Source organism: Solanum lycopersicum, chromosome 3 (assembly GCF_036512215.1).
Source record: "Solanum lycopersicum chromosome 3, SLM_r2.1".
Classification (NCBI taxonomy): domain Eukaryota; kingdom Viridiplantae; phylum Streptophyta; class Magnoliopsida; order Solanales; family Solanaceae; genus Solanum; species Solanum lycopersicum.
Window position 1 is genome coordinate 1,603,915 of NC_090802.1, and position 20,763 is coordinate 1,624,677.

General features: G+C 31.7%; 3 protein-coding genes across 7 annotated transcripts; 1 reads left to right on the forward strand and 2 right to left on the reverse strand.

The window, feature by feature from the left end:
- The first annotated feature begins 5,140 nt into the window (after nt 1-5,140).
- Nucleotides 5,141-6,720, forward strand: LOC101248845 (receptor-like protein 51). The gene has a single exon (XM_004234032.5). It carries the CDS (start codon nt 5,215-5,217, stop codon nt 6,511-6,513), a length of 1,299 nt encoding a protein of 432 aa, XP_004234080.1. The 5' UTR covers nt 5,141-5,214; the 3' UTR covers nt 6,514-6,720.
- Nucleotides 6,721-10,072: 3,352 nt separating this feature from the next.
- On the reverse strand, nt 10,073-13,125 carry LOC101249331 (uncharacterized). The gene is made up of 2 exons (XM_004234034.5): nt 12,107-13,125; nt 10,073-10,522 (listed from the first exon to the last, which is right to left on the reverse strand). Exons 1-2 carry the CDS (start codon nt 12,493-12,495, stop codon nt 10,303-10,305), a joined length of 609 nt encoding a protein of 202 aa, XP_004234082.2. The 5' UTR covers nt 12,496-13,125; the 3' UTR covers nt 10,073-10,302.
- Nucleotides 13,126-14,626: 1,501 nt separating this feature from the next.
- Nucleotides 14,627-20,523, reverse strand: LOC101249608 (shaggy-related protein kinase eta). Of its 5 annotated transcripts, none has more exons than XM_010319124.4 (13): nt 20,207-20,457; nt 19,030-19,064; nt 18,844-18,936; nt 18,649-18,708; nt 18,294-18,566; nt 18,151-18,225; nt 18,015-18,071; nt 16,988-17,128; nt 16,825-16,875; nt 16,658-16,753; nt 15,780-15,863; nt 15,463-15,564; nt 14,627-15,197 (listed from the first exon to the last, which is right to left on the reverse strand). In XM_010319124.4, exons 2-13 carry the CDS (start codon nt 19,039-19,041, stop codon nt 15,096-15,098), a joined length of 1,146 nt encoding a protein of 381 aa, XP_010317426.1. In that variant the 5' UTR covers nt 19,042-19,064; nt 20,207-20,457; the 3' UTR covers nt 14,627-15,095. The 5 variants fall into 5 exon arrangements, with proteins under 5 accessions (XP_010317426.1, XP_069152201.1, XP_069152200.1 ...); XM_069296100.1 differs by lacking the exon at nt 19,030-19,064 and adding an exon at nt 19,492-19,541 and having other exon boundaries at nt 20,207-20,428; XM_069296099.1 differs by lacking the exon at nt 20,207-20,457 and adding an exon at nt 19,189-19,541.
- Nucleotides 20,524-20,763: the final 240 nt, after the last annotated feature.

Below are 20,763 nucleotides of genomic sequence, written 5' to 3' on the forward strand. Positions count from 1 at the left end.
AAGTAATTGTGTTATTAATGTATGTTCAATAGGTTATGTTTGATTTGAGGGTTGTGTTTTGATAAGCATTCATATGGTGTTTGAGTAGGCAAATGTCCTAATTCATGTCTCACATCGTCCATTATCGAAAAAAATTTCAAATATTTGGCTCGTAAAAATTTATTAGTTTATGATCACCTAGTGAGGAAGGATAAAACTTTTCAGTTTAACGGTCACACATTTAGCGTAATATTATAGCTAAACTTTGCTGAGCCCATTCCAACACTACTTTCTCAACTACCCATCGATCAGAAGAATCAATAATCTTCTTACTTATTATTCGGGTGTGACCTAGATTCTTAACCTATCGGTTACTCATAGTGGCACTCAACCATCGAACCATTGACATTGCTGTAGGCCCAAACTTTAGCATGTTGAGCCCAATCTGTCTTACCTCTACCTAAGGCCTACTTCAAAAAAAAAAAAAAAAAGAATCGAATCGTTCGTGTAAATTAAAAAAAAAAGTATATGTAAACCTAAGAAAGAGGTTACCATGCAAGAGGATGTTAAAAAAGATCACATTTGTCCCTCATTGATTGTGTAAAAATTTTTAGATAGTATTTTGGAATAATATTTTATATATTATCTTAATGTTTTGAATTGTATACTCCGATTCTTTCAACCATACAAATAAATACATATATTGAGAAAATATAAATAAATATCTTTACCTTTATTACAAATATTGAAGTGACTCATGTTATAATAGATTGTATGGGTGATTTACGGGGTAAATCTTCTTTGGCAAAAAATGAACAAACTTGCACTAAATAATAAAGTGAAAATGTGGCTATTTGCCAAAGAAGATTAGCCCAGTAATGCATCCATACATAGTTCGAATTGTATCTTCACCAATTGTTTTGATGAATATTTCTAAATATTTTGGAACTCTTTTATATTAAAGAGAAAAAATGTAGTGTTCTTTTATGGGAGTATATTTCAATGCATATGCTAAGGGTAAGGAATACTCGAATTACGTCATGTTCCAATCGAATATATGAAAACATAACAAAATGTTCCTATTACATATTTTCGATTCAAAAATTTTAAAAGCTTGTGTGTGTTCTCATCAAAAAATGATAGTGTTCTTATCATTTTTAAAACCTTTTGCGTGTTCTAAAAAGTCTATTATATAGATAATTAAATGATACAAAATATGTAACCTCGATTAAAATATACCTAAAATTTTACGACTTACTGAATCGTAAAAAATTAAAAATTTGATGTGAAAGATTAATATAAGTGGGATTATTCTCATGTTGAACCATTCTTGTCTAACGAGTATTTTCACCATTTAATTTTACTTGATCTATGTTGGTTTGACATTCTCCATGACACATATTTATTAGGACTTATTTTACTAAATCAATCTTATTAATTATGCTATGAAAATCTAAATTTGACTCATAATATTTTACATAGTTATTTAACAATAACAAAAAAAAAAACATGTAGGAAAATTAAAGTCCAAGACCCAAAAAAAAAAAAAAGAATAGCACATTCTTGATATTCAATAGCACATTCTCCTCCACCAACTCATTGCTTTTGTTCTTGTCATTCCTCGAATTGAAGTATATATTCTTGGTCTTAAATCTTAAATTGTTTTTTTTTAGATAAACGGGTTCAATATTTGAATTTAATAGATTTTAAATTATCGGATAGTGATATTAAGTTCAAGACACAGTCTAAAAATCTCGATTTTAGATGAATTTTAGAAGATGATCATAGAAAGATACAAACAAGCATGAAAAAAATCAAATAATATAGGGAAATGTAGTCAAGGATGTGAAGTTTCTTGATCAATGACGTTGTTTTTAAAAGACCATAATCTTTTTTTCTTTTCCAATGTATAAAAAAAAAAGAAAATTCTTTTTTTTTTACATTTTTGTAAAACATATATGCTATTCAAATGATGCCTCAAATAAATTAAAAGATGAAATATATTAAAATTTAAAATGATGCCATTGTTAAGATATACTTATTTAAAAAAAATCACATAATTTAAATTTCGAAATGGAACTAAACTTGTGAATTGAAATTTATTTAAGTCTCGAAAAACATTTAAATGAAAAAAAGAGAAAAATATAAAAAGTCAATATTTCCTTTCTCTTCCATGAACAAATTAAGCATATGCTAATAATATCCCTCACCCCCTCCACTATATATAGTATGTGTTCATATATTATGTGGAAAATCAAACATAAAATGTGAAAGTTCATAGAAGAAGTAAAATGGGGAGTAAGAAATAACAGTGCAATTCTCCTTTGGCAAATGAATATGCAAACCCTATATATATATATATATATATATATATATATATATATATATATATATATATATTTTGCATACACATTATATTATCTTTGCCAAAGGAGAATTGCCCTGTCATTCTTCTCCTCGAAAACAGGATAGATTCAAAATTAAAGATATATAGGCTTGAGTTTGAAATTCTATCATAACTCGTATAATTGATAATTTATCAGGTAATTCAAAATCTTTTATTTATGTCTATTTAGTAAAAAAAATTTGATACATATTCAATTTTTGAGTTAAAGCTATTGAATTGTCATGATATGTTGTTCTTTTCGTTTAATAGACGGTCACAAATATTTTGAGATGCTCAACCAAACAAGCTAGTAGCACAGAGATTGATTTAGAATTTCAACTTTATAAATGCAAATTTGAAATATTAATATAACATCTTTAATTATCGACTTCAAAATCTATTAGTTTTATTTGTTTTGTGACTCTTTTAACAAATATTTAAGATATGAGCTAAAACTATTAAATTATATCGAATTCATAACTTACACTAGATAACCCCTTTTTGCACACACTACTTGCAATTACATATATATTATACTCTCTCTATATATGTGATATGAAACATTTTGCTAGTACCAAGTTAAATGTGTGTCTCCTTAATATATATATATATGTCTTTTATGTAAGATGAATACATTTGATTTTTGATTTGTTAATTTCGATATAGCACAGTCATTCTTCTAAATCAATCACTTAGCCTCAAACATTTCGAATGTGCTCACCAAATTAGTTAGTAATTGTACATAAATAAAATAAATTCAGAATTTAAACTTTATCGATCTTGCTATTTTCTTATTTTTCAAACTCCATAGACAAGTTCTTCTATTCATGCAATTAAATTGACTTCATTTTACCAATAATACTCTTATTTATGATTTAAAATTACTGACTTTATATTTTGATAAACGTTCAAAATTATATATTTATACAATAAATTGATATTTTACGATATTCCAAATTATTAGGATTACTTTTTTTTAGGAAAGACGTGTAACAGCGATTTGAAAAATTGTTTCATTGTTAATCAATTAAAATGTCATCATACTCTATCATTCTTTTTGTATCATCTCCTTTTGTTAAATTAATGTCAACACCTATATATATTTAAAAAAACTATGTTACTATTATTACAAGAAAAATTAAATTACTTGTGAAGTCTAAGCTAATTATTACGGATAAAATTAATCCGCACTGAATATTTATAATTACTATTAATTATAAAGGACATAGGATTATTACTAATTATATAAATAAACACCCGATACAGATAAATTTTTTTCAATTATTATTAATCATATAAATAAATATTTAATGCTAATAATTTTTTTTCAATTTTTACTAATTATATTATATTCACTCCCCCTCCCTAAAAAGAATAAAGAAGGAGATAGAATCAAAATAATTACTATTTCCTAGAAAATGATACTATGAAAAGGACTAGAAATAGTAGGAGAAAAAGCATATTATAAAAGGTTGGCATACACCTGAAAAATATTTGTAATTTTCTAGCGCTTTTATAACGGATAAAAACAACTTTTTAAATATAACTTGTAATTTTAATTTTAGTGCCTCTTAACTTCTACTTAAATCTTTTTTTACAATTTTAATAAACGTTGGAACTTGTACAAAAATACATTTAGAATATAAATTTTATGCATTCGAAATACCAAGAATATTCCATGATATTTAAGTTAATGAGTTTGAAATTTAACATTTCATATTTCGTTCGCGTATATTTATATGTTATTGTTATAAATTTTATATGCATTGAAAAATAAATAAGTTTATTAATATACACATATCAAATATTTTCACAAAGTTATGTTTTTAATCAATAAAGATAAATTAATTTATTTTGATCAAGTAATTTGATCAATAAATATGAACTATTTATTTAATTTATTTATGACCATGTATATTTTTAAAGCTAATAATTCATAAAGATAAAACAAAAAAGATAGTATCACTATTAAAATAACAAATATTAATAACAATAAATTTTATAAAGACAACTTATAAATAAGAATAAAGTAAGTACATGTTTATATGATAGTATTTCATATCATATAGATATTTAAGCTAAATTTACTAAGCTAAGCTTAACCAGTATGGTATCAATGACAATTTTTTTTTTTAAAAAAAAACAATAATTAATGTTTGTGTTATACTCTGAATATCCAACAACATTTGGTTGCTTTATGAAATTATTATTTTTCTATTTCATTTTTCAAAATATTATATTTATTATATTCAAAGAGTGATATAACAAAATTAACATCTCTCACTTTCAACCTATGTGCTGGGTTTAGAGTTCCTAGGGAGAATACAAAAGAAAAATTATGTTTTTATTTACAATTTTCTTAAGAAGTATGCAAAACCAATAATGGACAAGAATTGATGGATAAAGGGAGTAATAGGCGATTCACATTACACACCCCTCAAAATAAAATTATTCTTCTTTGAATCGTGTGTGAATATCAAATATTAATGCTATTATAATAGACGGTTTATATCACACCTGTTAAAATACTATCATTTTTCTTTGAATCGTGTGTGAAATTGAGATAAACTTTAACATTTATATAGTATTAAATCGTCTATATCACACCTCTTAAAGTACTATCTTTCTTCTTCGAATCGTGTTTGAAAACGAGATGTTATGTGCATTGAGCTATCGTTTTTGAGTTGAGCTGTTACATGCATGTAAAATTTGGTTTTCCTGTAGTTAAATCAAACTCCAAGGGCATATATATATACACACCACCAAGACAGTGACCCTTTGTTGTCTCTTTTTCACTATCTTCAATACACCTCTGTAATTGCAAACCATTTTTCCATCTTTCTTCAACAATGGCTTCTTCTTCTCCAGATCCATTTTTTCTTCTCATATTTTTCACTCTTTTCCTCACCATTTCCACTTCAAACTCACTTTCTTCCTCTTCCCCATCACCCCTTTCTTCTCCATCTCCAAAACCATCTCCTATTTCATCTCCACCAACTCATTCATCTTCATCTGCTCTTGACCCAAAACAACTCAAAGCTCTACAATCACTCAACATCCCAACAGGCAAAAGCCCATGTTCCCCATCTCACAATACTACCACTATTTGTGATTCTTCAACCCCATTTAGTCACATTGTGTCATTAAACTTCATTAACTGTTCAGATGATGTTGCATTATCACTTACTGCTTTGAAATCATTGTCTACAGTGAAGGATTTGGGGTTTTACAATTGCCCAATTTCACCTATTAGGTTACCTTCTCAGCTTGCTTTGAATCTGAAATCTTTTACTTGTGTTAGTAGTTTGAAGAAATTAACTGGGGTTTGGCTTAGCAAATTGGTTAATGTTACTGATTTAACTGTTTCTCATGTTTCCATTGTTGCTAGTGGTCCATCTATAATCATGAATAGTATAAAGAATTTGCACAGTGTTACGATTTCGAATGCTAATCTTACGGGCTATTTGCCTAAACATTGGCATTCGAATCTTAGTTATGTCGATTTGTCTGGGAATAAACTGAAAGGGAGAATACCCACTTCGTTAACTGAGCTGGAGAATCTTGTTTACCTCAATTTGTCTTCGAATTCACTTAATGGAACAATCCCTGCTTCGTTTGGTGATTTGTCTTCTTTGCAAAATGTGTCTTTGGCTTCGAATTCGTTGTCTGGATCTGTTCCGGATTCGTTTGCTGCTATTCCGGGATTAGTTCATCTTGATTTGGGCTCTAATCAGCTCAATGGAACTATCCCTAAGTTCATTTCTGATATGAAAGGATTGAAGTATTTGAATCTTGAAAGGAATAACTTTCATGGTGTTTTGCCTTTTAATGCTTCATTTATAAAGAAATTAGCTGTGTTGAAGGTGGGAGAAAATTCGAATCTTTGTTATAATCACTCGACATTGTCTTCTAAAGTTAAGCTTGGGATTGCTCCTTGTGATAAACATGGGTTGCCTATGTCACCTCCAGCATCGAAGGATATAAATTCGGACGATACAGATGATTCTGATGATTATGCTGATGATGAGAGTCAGCACCAGGAACATAGCCATGGACCAAGTAAGGTTGTTCTTGGTATTTCCATTGCACTTTCCTCGATTGTATTCTTAATTATTTTCTTGATTTTGTTAGCTAAATGTTGTAAATGAGTATAAAAATGAAATCTTGGTTCGTTTAGTTTAGGAAATTTCTTAATTGGATTATGAAATTCGTTAAGTTAATTATACGTTTGTATCTTATTAGAAGTAGAAAGGATGACTACTTTATTTGGTGTGATTCTTTTGAACAAGTTAAATTGCTGGAGGAAGTGTATGATGGGAGACATTGCCTATAAATGAAAATTTTTCTTTTATGTATGTATTTTGGATTGACGGATTGAGGTACATCGTTTTGATTTCCTGATATATGGTGACATTTTGTTGTTTGGATTCAGCATTTGCTTCATTCATTTGTTGATTGACAATATGAAAGATTCCTTTATTTTTCATGTGTTGGTTACGAGTCATGACGATGGATGAGATAATCTCTGTCGTGAGGATCCTTCATTTGTCTTGATGTACCCCGTGTCTGATGGGCATGTGGTAAGAGTTTAGAGTACTTCGCTGGAAAAGGTTGACATACCCATACCAGGTACTTACAAAGAAACTGTACAGAACACATACCCGTAAAAGAGTTCAAGCAACATAATGACAATATGAAGTATCTACCGAATTAGCTCAGTAGTCTATCGTCTCAGGTTTTGCTGCAAAGATCATAGTTTTTGTTGTTACTTGCATGAATTTCTTTGTGCTCTACCGGACTTTCCAGTATTCCTCGTATGCCCTGTGATGCCAGTGATTTTATGAGATCTAACATAATGCTGTGAAAGCAAATATTCCATTGTAGACCAAAAGTTCATTATCTGGCATTTCATTTCATTTGACAGAAGAAGCTCAATTAGTCCCCTCTTTAGCTGTGTTGCTCGGATTCTTCATAAATATGTTCAGGTATGTGTTGATCCTCCAGAGTTTTGCATTTTCGGAGGATCTGACACGGGTGGAGCAACACTTTTGGAGGGTCCGAGTAACAAAGCTCCTTAGCCCCCACTATGGTACCCGATCACCAGAAAGGATTATTAAGGGGTGCTTCCTCGATGGTTTTTCACTTTCATTTTTAAATGCTTATTGTGATAATAGATCGGAGAGTTCACATAGTCAATCCTAACTTGCTTGGGACAGAGGCACAAGTTATTTTTTTTAATGTCGTTTTAGTTATAACGTCTATTGTTTTGGCCGACTAGTGTATTTATTCATTGTTGTGAATCCTTGAGATCTTGTTGGATATGTGATTAACAAGCTATGTATTATTTTATCGTATTTTGTCGTGGCTTCTCGTTATTTCTTTTCCCGAACTACTTTGGTAAGTTTTTCTTTTGAGTCGTGGATCTATCAAAAATAACCTTTAACCTCTCTACCTCTGAAACTGCTATGATATACACTAGGTGTGCTGTATGCCCCACACACCACCATTTCTCCTATGAAATACAAATTTCTTTCAAAGTTATTACTTGTTTTACCTATTTTTAGCTCATCAAGACTTAAAAATAAGATAGGTACCTACCCAACCATGTTCTTCCAGCTGTTATGTTGAATTTTGTCATGTGAGTTTGGTACTTCCAAGTGATACTCTACTTCCTATGTCTTCCATTAACACCCTAAATGATTGCTTGTTAGGCAGAATTATTCGATACCTTTACTAGTATGAAGTAATAGGTAGGTTGTAGGAGCAAAAATGTCCAAACAAAAATAAGTACTATTCCATTAGTCGCGATTTTTGCAAGTTGTCTTGAAATGGTAGCGGTTCACCCAAGCTGTCTTGGACACAATCGTTGACAAAACAAACAAAAGAGTCCATCTACTTTTCTCTCTCTCCCGAGAAGGATCAATAGTATTTTCATTTACATTCGAATTCTCGATCGATAGGTTGATGGTCAAGATGCTCAAATTGAACATATCATAACCTAACTATTGGAGTTGGAAAATAAAGGTCTTGGATTCACTTGTTTATTGATTTTTGTCAGACATTTTGATTACATTTTTCATCATGATTTCCACCATATGTTGGAATTTCAACTTGATCTAAAAAAAATTACTTTTTCCTTTTTTTTTTCTTCTTTTTTTAAGCTTTTTATACACTCAATGTGGGCATACATTAGAAATAAAAAATGGATACTTTATGCAATTGTAACTTTAATATGAGGCTATGACAGGTTGGTAACAAATCTTGGCTTCTATGCGTACAGAATAATAATGAAGGATCATTATAACAGCCAGCTTTGTCCATTATTGTTCATGTGTTTTGTTTAAAAGGGACCAAACCTTATTCTTTCATATTTTAATATTATGAGAAAAAAATTAAATAAATGCATTTACTTCTTCACAGTCCCAAGGTGATAAATCTCACTACTAAAGACAAGATATAATTTTATTCATATTTTCACAATTCTTCATATTTATTTTGTTGGTATAATGTCTCACTGATTTGGCATAGAGAAAATATTGAAGACAAGTTGTCATGCTATTGTCTTATATTCTATCTATTCATATTTTTATATGAGGATTGAATATCGTAATTTATTGATTTGATTAATCTGAAGTATTTGAGTACTATTAGCTCGAATAATTTGAATGCGTAACGTGATATTTTGTAAAAAAAAACAGAATATGTGATATCTTATCACTTAAGATGTCCAAAAATGAACATTTAAACAACTTTTCAGTTAGCAATGTGTTCCCTTCCTTAGTATAGCCTATCCTATGCAAATCCAAGTAAGTCAGATCAGTAAATTTCGATACACGTGAATTTTAAATACCAGATGATTAAATGAAAAAGGAAACGTAGTGTATATAACCTTGTATTCGAAATTTCGAGGTGATTTATACAAATTTCTACGAAGTTCAAATTATAGTGGCAAAAAAAACAATTTTTGCCACTTTCATAAATTTTCCAATATAAATAGGATTGGAATAACTTATGTAATTATTTAATTTTTCACCTTATTGCATTAGAGTTGCACTAGTAATTTTCCAGTTTTTTTTTATTTTTTTATTTTTAAGTTCAATCAGTTTACAGCATAAATATAATATTCAAGTCAACTATTCAGAAACATTGAATGAGATTACTTTCCCAGAAGGACAAGGAACAAGACACCACATACTGACTTTTCATCTAGAGGATCAACATCTCTTTTAGAAAATACAATAAAAATAAATAAATCCAACTTTATCCATTAAAATCTTATAAAAATATTAGTGGTAAATATTTTAAAAGACACTATTTAAAAATGTAAAATACATAAACAAGTATTCAAATTTGACCTTAGCTGACAAGTAAGTACTCAACTTTGAGAGTGCACACGTGGGATGTGACATGCACATTTTGAAGGTGTCTAGATGATTATTTTGTAGGTTAGAGAGTTCAAACGACACGATGGAGACAGGTTGAGGTGTCTAGACGTGCAAAGTTTGAAAATCATGCACTTGGGAGCAACTTCCACAAGATCACTTGAAATGGTAAAAGAGAGTGCAAACAAAAGAAAGTTCCCATCAAAGAAACAGAAGAACTCATGACACTTCAAGATTTCAAAGGGCAAGAAGATTATCTAACATTAATAAAACTCCCAACTGCAATATTAAAAACCATAAAAATGCAGAAGAAATTCACAACATATGTTGAAACTTTATACAGCCAAAGGCTATATTGAACTGACAGTATTGGCCCTTCTTCATTTAGTATCAGAAATATTTTCAAGTCAGCAAGAACTGTGTCCAAATTAAGTAAAACAATACAAATGTGATAAAAGTTAAGGTGGCTGTAAGTACTGCAAAGACATAGCATTGCTATTTACGTCTACGCTATTTGAATGAGGAAGTAAGTAAATATATACCCTCTTTACCTCATCAAAACATATTTACACGGAAAAACCATGGCAACACGAATGATATTACCAGGCACGCCATTAAGAAGTTACAGAATGGCTGTCCATGCCAGCAACCTCTAGTCGTTTCGGTTGAACCAACACCACTTGCAGTAGATCTTGCATCATTCCACTCTTCAATAAATCTGTTATTGCTAACACCAGTAACATTTTGTGCGACCTCCCCACAAATTTCACACACTCTGCACGAAGATGACACAAGAGAGAAATAACAAAGTCACTATTGTTGAATGTACTGGTACGGAACTTTAAAGTTTTAGTAAATAAAACAATACAAACTCCTGATTTCCATGTAGGAATGGGCTTTTTTTTCTGTTTAGATGCTGGTAGTTATGGTGTAGCATACTGGGAAAGTGACATTATGTCAAAGCGACTCAATCACCATTGCAAATTTCCTAGTACCAAAGTATTTATGTTGATAATTGACATGCCATTAAGCTATTTGGAATGCAAAGCAACACGATTCTTCGAGCTGATAACCCGAAAAAGGACATGGAAACAAGAAAGTAAAAGAAAAAGAAATCATGGCTAGTAAAGTATATGTAGACCTCACGCCAACCTTGTGGAAAGATAGAAAGGTTGTTTCATAAAGACCCTTAACTCAAACAACGCATAGCACGGCAACTGAAAAAGACAATACAGAGGTGGAACAAGGCATAGCAAATAATAGAGGAAGTAACTGACAAAGTAGGTATTTTGAAGAACACGAAATCAAGGCTGCATAGATTTGAGAATCCACAACATAAATTCAAAGTAATTCCTATTGTATTTATTTTTGAGCTGAGCATACAAGCAATGCCTACTAGCATGAATCAGGTGATGAATTTCCATAGTAACTTCCCATGACTTACTACATTGCTTGTACTCTATGTTTTTTTCTTCTAATGACATAAAGCATTTTAGATAAAGAACAGAATAGCTATAACATACTCGAGTAACTTGGATAGAAATTTATGGCATTTACCAACAGATTAGCAATGGATTATCACATTTTGTTAGCTACAAAGCTCACAGCTAATACCATTTTTTGTTGTGTGTTCAGTGAACAAATTTTACAAAAGCTGATTGAATAAGATAGATTTAAGAGAACCTAATCTACGTACATTTCCATCGTTCTTCCTAATCAAAGACCAACATCGGATGTTGCATAGAATTTACCGGCTCTCCCCAACTCCCCACTAAATTTTCAATAAATATCAACTTTTGAATCCATGATCTCAGAGTACAATGAGTTCAGTGCTAAAAGTCTTAAAGGTTGAACCCACTGAATTTAAATCCTATATCCGCCTCTGTCGAAGACAAGCTATTCTATTCAGTTATTACACACTAATGCATGATAAAGCAATTGGCTGAATATCAATTTCACAAACCAATTAGATAATGCTTTGAGAAACATTCAGTGTCAATCTAATAAAACAAACCCCTTTAAAGACAACCAGAAGCATGCAAATCTCTCTACTATTACAATTGTGAGATTATCAAATAACAAAAATTGTAAATATGAACGCAATGCTGAGCAATTCAAACAAGCATGTCTGTAATTCGCAAAAAGAGAACCTTTAGCTAGAAAATTTCTGTAAGTAAAAAGTATCTCAACCATAGCCCATCTACGGGGGACCTATCTACACCAGGAAAAACATTATTAAGATCAAAGTATTTAACTATACATATTATCATCATCATTTAAAGAACCACAATATCAAACTAAGAATAACAGTAAACTAGAACGAAATGAATCTAAAATAAAGAACAAAAACAGTAATTACCTGTTTCCTTTTAGCTTAAACCATGCCTCAGCACAATGAGAATGTACAAATCCAAGCTCTCCTTTACATCCACAACCAAGCTCAATCAAATCCACCAAATTCTTTTCAGCTTCATATGTACTCAAATGGCAAATCCTACACACCCTTTGTGCATCTCCTTCCAAATCCTCACCCAATTTCCCATCACCACCATCACACTTCACATCAATTACAGCCGAAAAATCATCACCCTTCTTCGAATCCTTCACTTTCACCTCATTCCCTTCCGAATCTCCATCTTCCACACCAATTCTTGATTTTCCAGTTTCCCCATCTTCATCCAATCTAATAGTCACCACAGTCTCAGGAACATCCATTTTCTGATTCCGTACATCCATCTCCTTATCCATAACTTCCCTCAAACTTCCATTCAACCAATCAATCAAAAGCAACAAAATTCCAACTTTGATCAGTCCCCTTCCTCTCTAATCAAATCAACCATACACTAAACAGGGTCTACAAATTTCATTCAAGCAATCAATCAAACACTTTATGTGCAAAACCAAAAGTAACAAATCAACCACAAAACTCCAAGATTCATCAACCCCTTTCCCTCTAATCAAATCAAATGAATCAAACACTACAAAGGGTCGACAAATTTAATGAAAAGTTGAAGTCTTGCACGTTTTCTGAAACCGCTTGAACTTGGGTTCTATCAAAAAGTGAATTGGCTTTCAACTGATTCTATAAAGATTAATCTTAAAGAAGTTAACTTTCTTGTTCGTTTATATATAGGAAGCCATTAATTAAACTAGTTTGCATAGTATAATGACAAAGACAATGGAATTTGCCCAACAATCAGGGAAAACACTAAAATAGGGTCAGGCTGTCAGCACCTACATTTTTGGGTAACAAATTATAGCTCGCACAATTTATTTGTATTATTTTCCTTTTTTATCGACTTTAAAAATAATTTTTTTTTTATTAATAATAGTAATCAATATGGCTTGTTATGGTAAATAATATGTTTATGTTTGATCGAATTCGTTAAATCTAATTGACATATGTATATACCTTAATTAGTATTGAGGTGGCCACTTGTCATCCATGTTGCCAACTATTTAATTAAAAGTATAATAAACCAATCAATCATCAAAATGAATCGATTATCTAAGAATTAATTGAAACAACTATTGGGAGATAAATAATATGGTCAATTATGAAGTGAATTAGTAAGATCTAAATTATTCGTTAATTAGTTTATACATTGAAGATCTCCTATCCATTTGGTGATTATTAATCAAGCATCGTGATTTGTAGTATAATCACGTTGACCAAGTTATTATTAATCCACCACCTTTTTATCTTTGAATTTTCAAATAAGTAAATTGCATGAGTACACAATATCCAAATAATTTATATATATCTCGATTATTTAACTGAATATCTAATATTTTTATTAGCACTAATACATCACTAAGTGATAGAGACAGAAATTTTTTAGAAGTGTTCAATTTTTACTATGATGTACTATATATATATATATAAAAAAAAAAGTAGTTTACCTTATATATATATATAATGAGATTATCTAACGCGAACCCTCTTCAATTTCGCCAAATATATATATATGACATAGCATAAGAAGACTCGTAGTTTAAAATACTAATACTAGTCACAAAAATAATTATGAATATTTTATATTAACGTCTTTTCATTCAAAAAAAATAAATTAATTAAAGACAAATTTTGTCTTAGTATGCGAGAGTCATTGCTGATCTACAAAAATGTAAAAACAGTGTTAAACAGATTGAATGAGGCTATTCTCCTAGAGAGAGCTTAGCAAGGGTCAAACTTTACGTCATTTATACGCAAAAATTATACTCATTATTACACGACTTAATTCAACACCTTACGTCACGAGTTCACGACAACCATATTTCACTATTGCTTACTATCTTCCCACATGAACCTTGTTTAGGCCGAGCATGAAGCATGTGGCCAGTTTGTGACAGAGTGTAATGGGTAGGTGAGGAGTTATTATTATTAATTACATCCAATAAGAGCAAAAATATTATTTGAGGCAAAACATATAAATAGTTTTTTTAAAATTTAATCGACATAGTTTGACTCTAAAAAGATATTAAAAAAGTAAAGGATTTCAAACTTATAAGTCTTTTAGCATTTTCCCATATTTATCTACATTTGTCTTAAAATAGTTAAAACATTTCTGTTACTACAAAATTGCAAATTATTCGGCAACAGAGCAACATAATTATTAACAAGAGAATTCAACTTCTATAAAAAAATTACATGCTACATTACACAAGTAATTTAATTTACCAAGTAATCAGAGCCCTACTTGGTCCAATTTATCGAAAAATTACGTTGTTTATAGTGATTAAATTGAATCTCGACTATGCCTAGCACTGACTACTTATTAAAAGACCGACCAAAGATATGAAGTCATAACAACAACGATAAATAAACATTCCCTCACCGCTCTGACTTTAATAATAGACTTGCAAGAAGAAAAGGGAATAAAAAAGAAAATCCATTAAATAGTTCTTTTCTTAAAAGCAACAAATGTTAGCAAGAAAGTAAAAATAAAATAAAATAAATACAAACAGAACACATATATCAAATTTTACAAGAGATTAAACAGCTCCTTAGTTCCTTGCTCATTTTTTTTTAAAAAAAAATACATTTCATTTGTATGATGGTGGGAGCTTTCTGGTCAATGTACTACTACCAAAACATGTACAGAAAAAGAACTTTCCTTAAGCTAGTCGGCCGGTAAGAGAGGACGGAGAGATACTCGAAGAGTGGAACGAGAAAAGACAATACCACGACGAAGGATTGAAATACGCAGCAACAACCCTTTACTTTGTCTTCTCGTCGACAAGGAGATGCAGCTTGTCATGGTGGAACCTGTCGGGGAGAATGTGAACTCGGATTTCTTGATATACAGATCATCATCAACCCGAATACTTAGCTAAACATGTACTTTTTATGTCATGTCATCACGGGTCGTGAAAAGATGCAGTCCCATTTGCCTTTTTATATGATCTGGTATCAACCTGTTAATGAGGTCTGGAGAAGCACCAGCCAACTGAAACGGTAAAATATAGTTGGATCAGCACAACAGCTGCTTTAATAATATTTTAGCAACGTTTTCGATTGAACAAGAGTACGCCTGATTAGCGAAGGAGTTACTTCAATAGATGATTTAGTAAAGTTGTCTACATAGCTTCAATATCTTCTCTTTTGAGCCAAAGGTCTACCGGGAACAACCTCTCTACCCCACAGGGGGTCCATTGAATGAATCACTCTAATATGTTTCACAAATCTAGAACGACCATGAGTGAAATACATACCTCCTGCTTAAAATTGAAAAGAGGCGGCAATTGCCGGCCATGGGGAAGGCGTGCATTGGGTTCTCGAAGCTCGTCAAAGAAAGGATGCGCACATGCTTCAAGCTGCAGAAAGAAAAATAGAACACTAACTAGTTAGTTTTAGGTTTGTGGCATCCAATAAAGAGTGTTTAGAAACATGGTATCGTTTGCTGGAAATATAAAAGACCTGCATAACTAACCCCAAATGAGAAGTAGGCAAAGCATGCTAGACGCAATCAAGATAACTTGCATAATGAAAAAAAGTCACGTTAGATTAAAGACAACTAGATCAAACTTACAGCATTGCAACGAAGACTAGGTGAGTACTGCAATAGACGTGAAGCAAGGTCAATAGCTTCAGGCGGCATTCGTTTGTGGAATACCTAAAGACCACGACAAGGGAAATATAGCGAGTCAGCCGAAGAGAAATTACGTGCTATGAATTGAATTTACAGGGTTGTTATTGAAGGTAAGAATACACAAAAAAACTGAACTCATTTAACTATAATAAGTTCCCTTGTCAAGGAATTACTTATTTTATGATTTCTATTCTCAACGGATTACTTCTTAGGAAGAATGAATTCCATGCCTAGTCAATCTTGCCACTATAGCTAATATAAACTGTACAATCATGGATTTTAAACAAACTCGAAAACAGAATTAAGCCTACTCTCCATAGGTATTAATTAAAACTTTTCAGCCTCTCAATTTGTCGATTGCAAATTCAAATGTACTAAATTGAATGAATTTTCGGAGTGCAAATTCTCGCAAATGTAAATACTAGAAATTAATAGCTCCCTAAAATTTATGGAGCAGATGATCGTAGAAAAATATTACTCCATCCGTTTCAATTTGTTTGTTTTACTTTTCTTTTGAGTCCGTTTAAGAAAATGCCTCTTTCCTTTTTCGCACTTCTTCAATTTCAACTTTTCACATGACATATTTTAGACCACAAGATAAAAGAGATTTTTGGTACATTCTACATCTCTTTAGTTTAAGACCACAAGATTCAAGACTTCTTTACTTTCTTAAACTTCGTGCCAAATCAAAACCGAACAAGAAAATTGAACGGAAGGAGTACTTATTTAACACTTTTACCAAATGGAAAGCAGGATAAGCTACAGACGACTACAAACTCTTTCTTACACTAGGTAAAGCTGAAATCAAGTATGTATACCTTATGCCAAGGGTGTGCTTTGATTTGTGGAAACCGAAAATCAGTGTAATTTGGATTCATACAACGAATTTCCTCTCTCGTTGGTGTTCCAAGTACCTGGAAGATGAAGCAAATGAACAACAATTGTACAGAAACATTTGCATCAGATTTAAAAATTCAAGTTGTACCTTGATTATCTCAACAAGCTGATCGACAGCATTTTCTCCTGGAAATAATGGCTACAAAAAATATTGCAAAACTAGTCAGAAAAATTTGCTCATGCGGGATTATGGAGCACGAAAAATCTCACATACTACTTAAGCAAGGAAAAAAACCTAGATTTTTACAAACCTGGCCTAGGAGAAGCTCTGCAAGGACACAACCAGCTGACCAGATATCAATAGAGGTCGTATACTCTGTTGCACCGAATATAAGTTCAGGAGCCCGATAAAACCGTGAGCAGATGTATGAGATGTTTGCTTCACCTTTAACCTGATGAATGTTATACTCAGTACGTCACAAGTACAAAAACCTTAATCTGAAAATGTACCAACTTTTATACAAATAAGAAACCATAGAGCTTAGAGGAGTTCTCTTAGAAGAAACAGTTTCTCCATGCCCATATGTTTAGAACAAAATTGAGTAGCAGCATGATTCAACAGTAAACTTCAATCAACTCATTTTTAAACCGAGTAAACGGAAGATGCAATGGCAGGAAACAGCAATAAATCAACCAAGACGTGGATGTAGAGAACTTAGTTCTCAAAGACAATATTTTGGTAAACATGATCTCTACCCAAGAGAGCTAGCATTTTAGACGATAGTTCTGACAAGAAGTTTGTGAACTCCATATGGTATATAATGTTCAATGACATTTGGAAAGTAAAAGATTTCAACAACAATCACTTTCTACTAGACAAATTTGTGGAACATAAATCTTCATGCAAGGGACAGTATCCAGGTTCAAAACTATACGTTGACATATGTTACAAATAAGAGATAATGGTCCAAAAATACACCTGAACTATCAATTTTTTGCAAGCTTCACACCTCAACTATCAGTTTTTCCCTTTTCCTAAGCTTAGCACACCTCGTTGAGTAGATGGTGATAGTTTAGGTAGGAAAAGGGAACAACTGATAGTTGGTGCATGGAACTTGCAAAAAAGTAACAGTTCAAATGTATTTTTACCATTAGCTCTAGGTGTTTTTACCAGTAACTCTAGAAATAATACTGACTAGGATAGAGTTACAGATACTACACATAAACAAATGTCAGCAGTCCTCTTTAAGAGGCAAGGATAAATAAGAAAAAAGGGCAAAGGCTTTGTAGGAAGGTACATGTGAACAATCACACAACTGCGCTTTTATGATTACTTACCAGCACTTTTGCACTTCCAAAATCACAAATTTTCACTTGATGGGTAACAGGGTCTACCTGTGGAAGCCAAAATAATGATATCAAAATATGAAAGGCCACAATGTACAAGCTGTTAGCAACATGGAAGATGCATTACCAAAATATTCTGAGGTTTTAAGTCTCGGTGGCAAACGTCAGCAACAGTGTGCATGTATGCCAGCCCCCTAAATACCTGCACAAGTCTCTGTTTAATACAGATCAAGATTAGGAAGAAAAGTGTTGCTCAAGAAAGTTACTTACTTGATACGTGTAAAGCTTAACATAGATGAGTGGCATTCTTTGGTTCATATTGCTGTAATGCTTCAACATGCGATACATGGTTTCCGGGACATATTCCATCACCAAATTGAGAAAAAGCTCATTTTTACTAGTAGTCGAATAGAAGCAATGCTTCAAAGAAACAACATTTGGGTTATCCATAGTACGCATCAACTGTAGTTCACGATTCTTGTATCTACGATCTTGTAAAACCTTCTTTATCGCAACTGTCTCCCCATTTTCCAGGCATTTTGCCTGCACGAGACAAGTATCAATTGACCAAAAGTTGATAAATAATACAGCAATTAGTTAAACAAATAATTTTGTGCTCACTTGCCTGAAAAACAACTCCAAATGATCCAGTCCCCACAATACGTTCAGCCATGTAGCTGACTGTCTGCACCAAATTATTTGAAAAGCCAAACACAATTTCAATTTTCAATATGAAATAAATTACTCACATAATTCAGCAATCAATAGGAGCCAAACTCAATAACAAACTTTCATGATTCCACATTGACCACATTCTTACCTGCTTTGGCTCACCATTTTTACCTCCGATGGTAGTGGAAATTATATGACCCGTGACTCCCCCATTCACATCCATAACAGGAGCAGACATCTCCTACAATCCACATCAAACACAGATCTCAGAAAAGCAATTTCTAAAACCTGATACAACATTATCATACTAAAAACATGTAACACTACTACTGACCAAAAGTATCATTGGAGATGCATAAGCCACACAAACTTCACAATCCCGATTTGAAGCATAACATATGAAGAAACATGAAAGCTTCTATTATTAGAAACATTTGTGCAACTAGATATACTTTGATAAACAACATTAAAGTATATGAACAAGAATATTTACAAAAGCTCGGAGAAATTGTGGATCAGGTCATGTAATTAATAGGTACATATTCTTCAAGGTAGCAGGTATCCCCAAAAGGCTTAACAAAGATCAGGTCAACTACCATCAGCTAAATTTCTAAAAGACTACCAGATTAGCAAATGGAAAATCTTGAATGACAAAAAAATCAATCTTTGAAACTGAAACTAATTTTGAGAGCACAAAAAATTGCTAGTTTGAGACTCGGAGAAAGGGGTGACAAGCTCATTTTCTTATTTTTAATTCAATACGAAGAAACTCTGAATTACAATACAAAAATATTACCTCCTCTGAAATGCTCAGATATTTTCACAACTAGAAGCTAGAGACTAGACCTAGATTCGCAATCAAGAATCACAAAAGAAACAGAAACAACAATCAATATTCCCACTAAAGTTTTCCAAAAATGAAACTAGCAGAAAGAAAACAACTTAACAAGTAAAGTTATGAACTTTTTCTACAACAAAAAAATAACAAAGCAAAATAGTAATAAAACTAAGACTAGTGGTGAAATTTGATCTAAAGGAGCAACATACATTGAATCCAAGAAACAACCTCCTACATATTCTCACTAAGAATTTCCAAAAATGGAACTAGCAGAAGGAATACATCTTAACAAGTAAAGTTATGAACTTTTTAGACATAAAAAAATACAAAGAAAGCAAAAAGATATTTAAATTCAAATTAGTAGTGAAATTTGATCTAAAGGGGCAATTATACTTTGAATCCAAGAAACAACAACCCAAATATTCCCACTAAAAACTTCCATAAAAATTGAAACTAGAAGCATAAGAAAAACAACATATAACAAGTAAAGTTATAATCTTTCGCACATAACAAAAATACCAACAAAGCAAAATGATACTTAAACTCAGATTAGTACTGAAATTTGATCTAAAAGGGGCAACAACACAAATACTCCCAAATATGAAACAACTTAACAAGTAAAGTTATGAACTTTTCTACGTAACAAAAAATACCCAGAAAGCATAATGCTTACCTTATCATCAGCCATAATTTTCCAGCTCCTAATCAAAGAAAAAAAAATTGAAAAAAAAAAAACAAGAAAAGGGAAAGTAGAAAGAAGAAGAAGAAGAATTTTTTTTTCTTCAGTCCACTCTTTAACTTTATGATTCAAAGCTCATAATTGTCGGCTGAATTAAGAGAGAGAAAGAGGAGAGAGAGAGAGAGAAAGGACCCATTAGCTAAAACAGCATCCCATGTGAATACAGCTCTTTCCTCTAGTGGTTTTTTTTCTTCTTCCTCTCTGTCTTCTCTTTCTTTCTTTCTGTCTTTTTAGATATTCATTTAGACCCCTAGAGTTTTAGGCAACTACCAATTTGTCTATTTTTAGTAATCATTTTTTTTTCAAAAAAGGAATAATTGCATTCTTAGTCCCTATATTATTGATAAATTTCTATTTTAATCCTTATAATATTTGGTTATGCGCATTTACCCTGAATAATTCAAGGAGTCGTTTGGTAACTGGTTTGATAATGAGTAAAATAAAATAAAATGTATCATCAGTACTCTATAGTAGCATAAGTTAGTAATAGG

What these genes read in the sequence shown, in the direction of transcription:
- LOC101249331 (XM_004234034.5), bottom strand. Translation starts at nt 12,495, where the DNA reads ATGGATAAGGAGATGGATGTACGGAATCAGAAAATGGATGTTCCTGAG. An exon ending in TTTAAGCTAAAAGGAAACAG is followed by an intron (nt 10,523 to 12,106) that starts GTAATTACTGTT and finishes ATCTTCGTGCAG; the next exon opens with AGTGTGTGAAATTTGTGGGG.
- LOC101249608 (XM_004234035.4), bottom strand. An exon ending in AAAATGGTGAGCCAAAGCAG is followed by an intron (nt 18,709 to 18,843) that starts GTAAGAATGTGG and finishes AATTTGGTGCAG; the next exon opens with ACAGTCAGCTACATGGCTGA. An exon ending in TTTTCAATTTTAAGCAGGAG is followed by an intron (nt 15,198 to 15,462) that starts GTATGTATTTCA and finishes TTACCGTTTCAG; the next exon opens with TTGGCTGGTGCTTCTCCAGA.
- LOC101248845 (XM_004234032.5), top strand. Translation starts at nt 5,215, where the DNA reads ATGGCTTCTTCTTCTCCAGATCCATTTTTTCTTCTCATATTTTTCACT.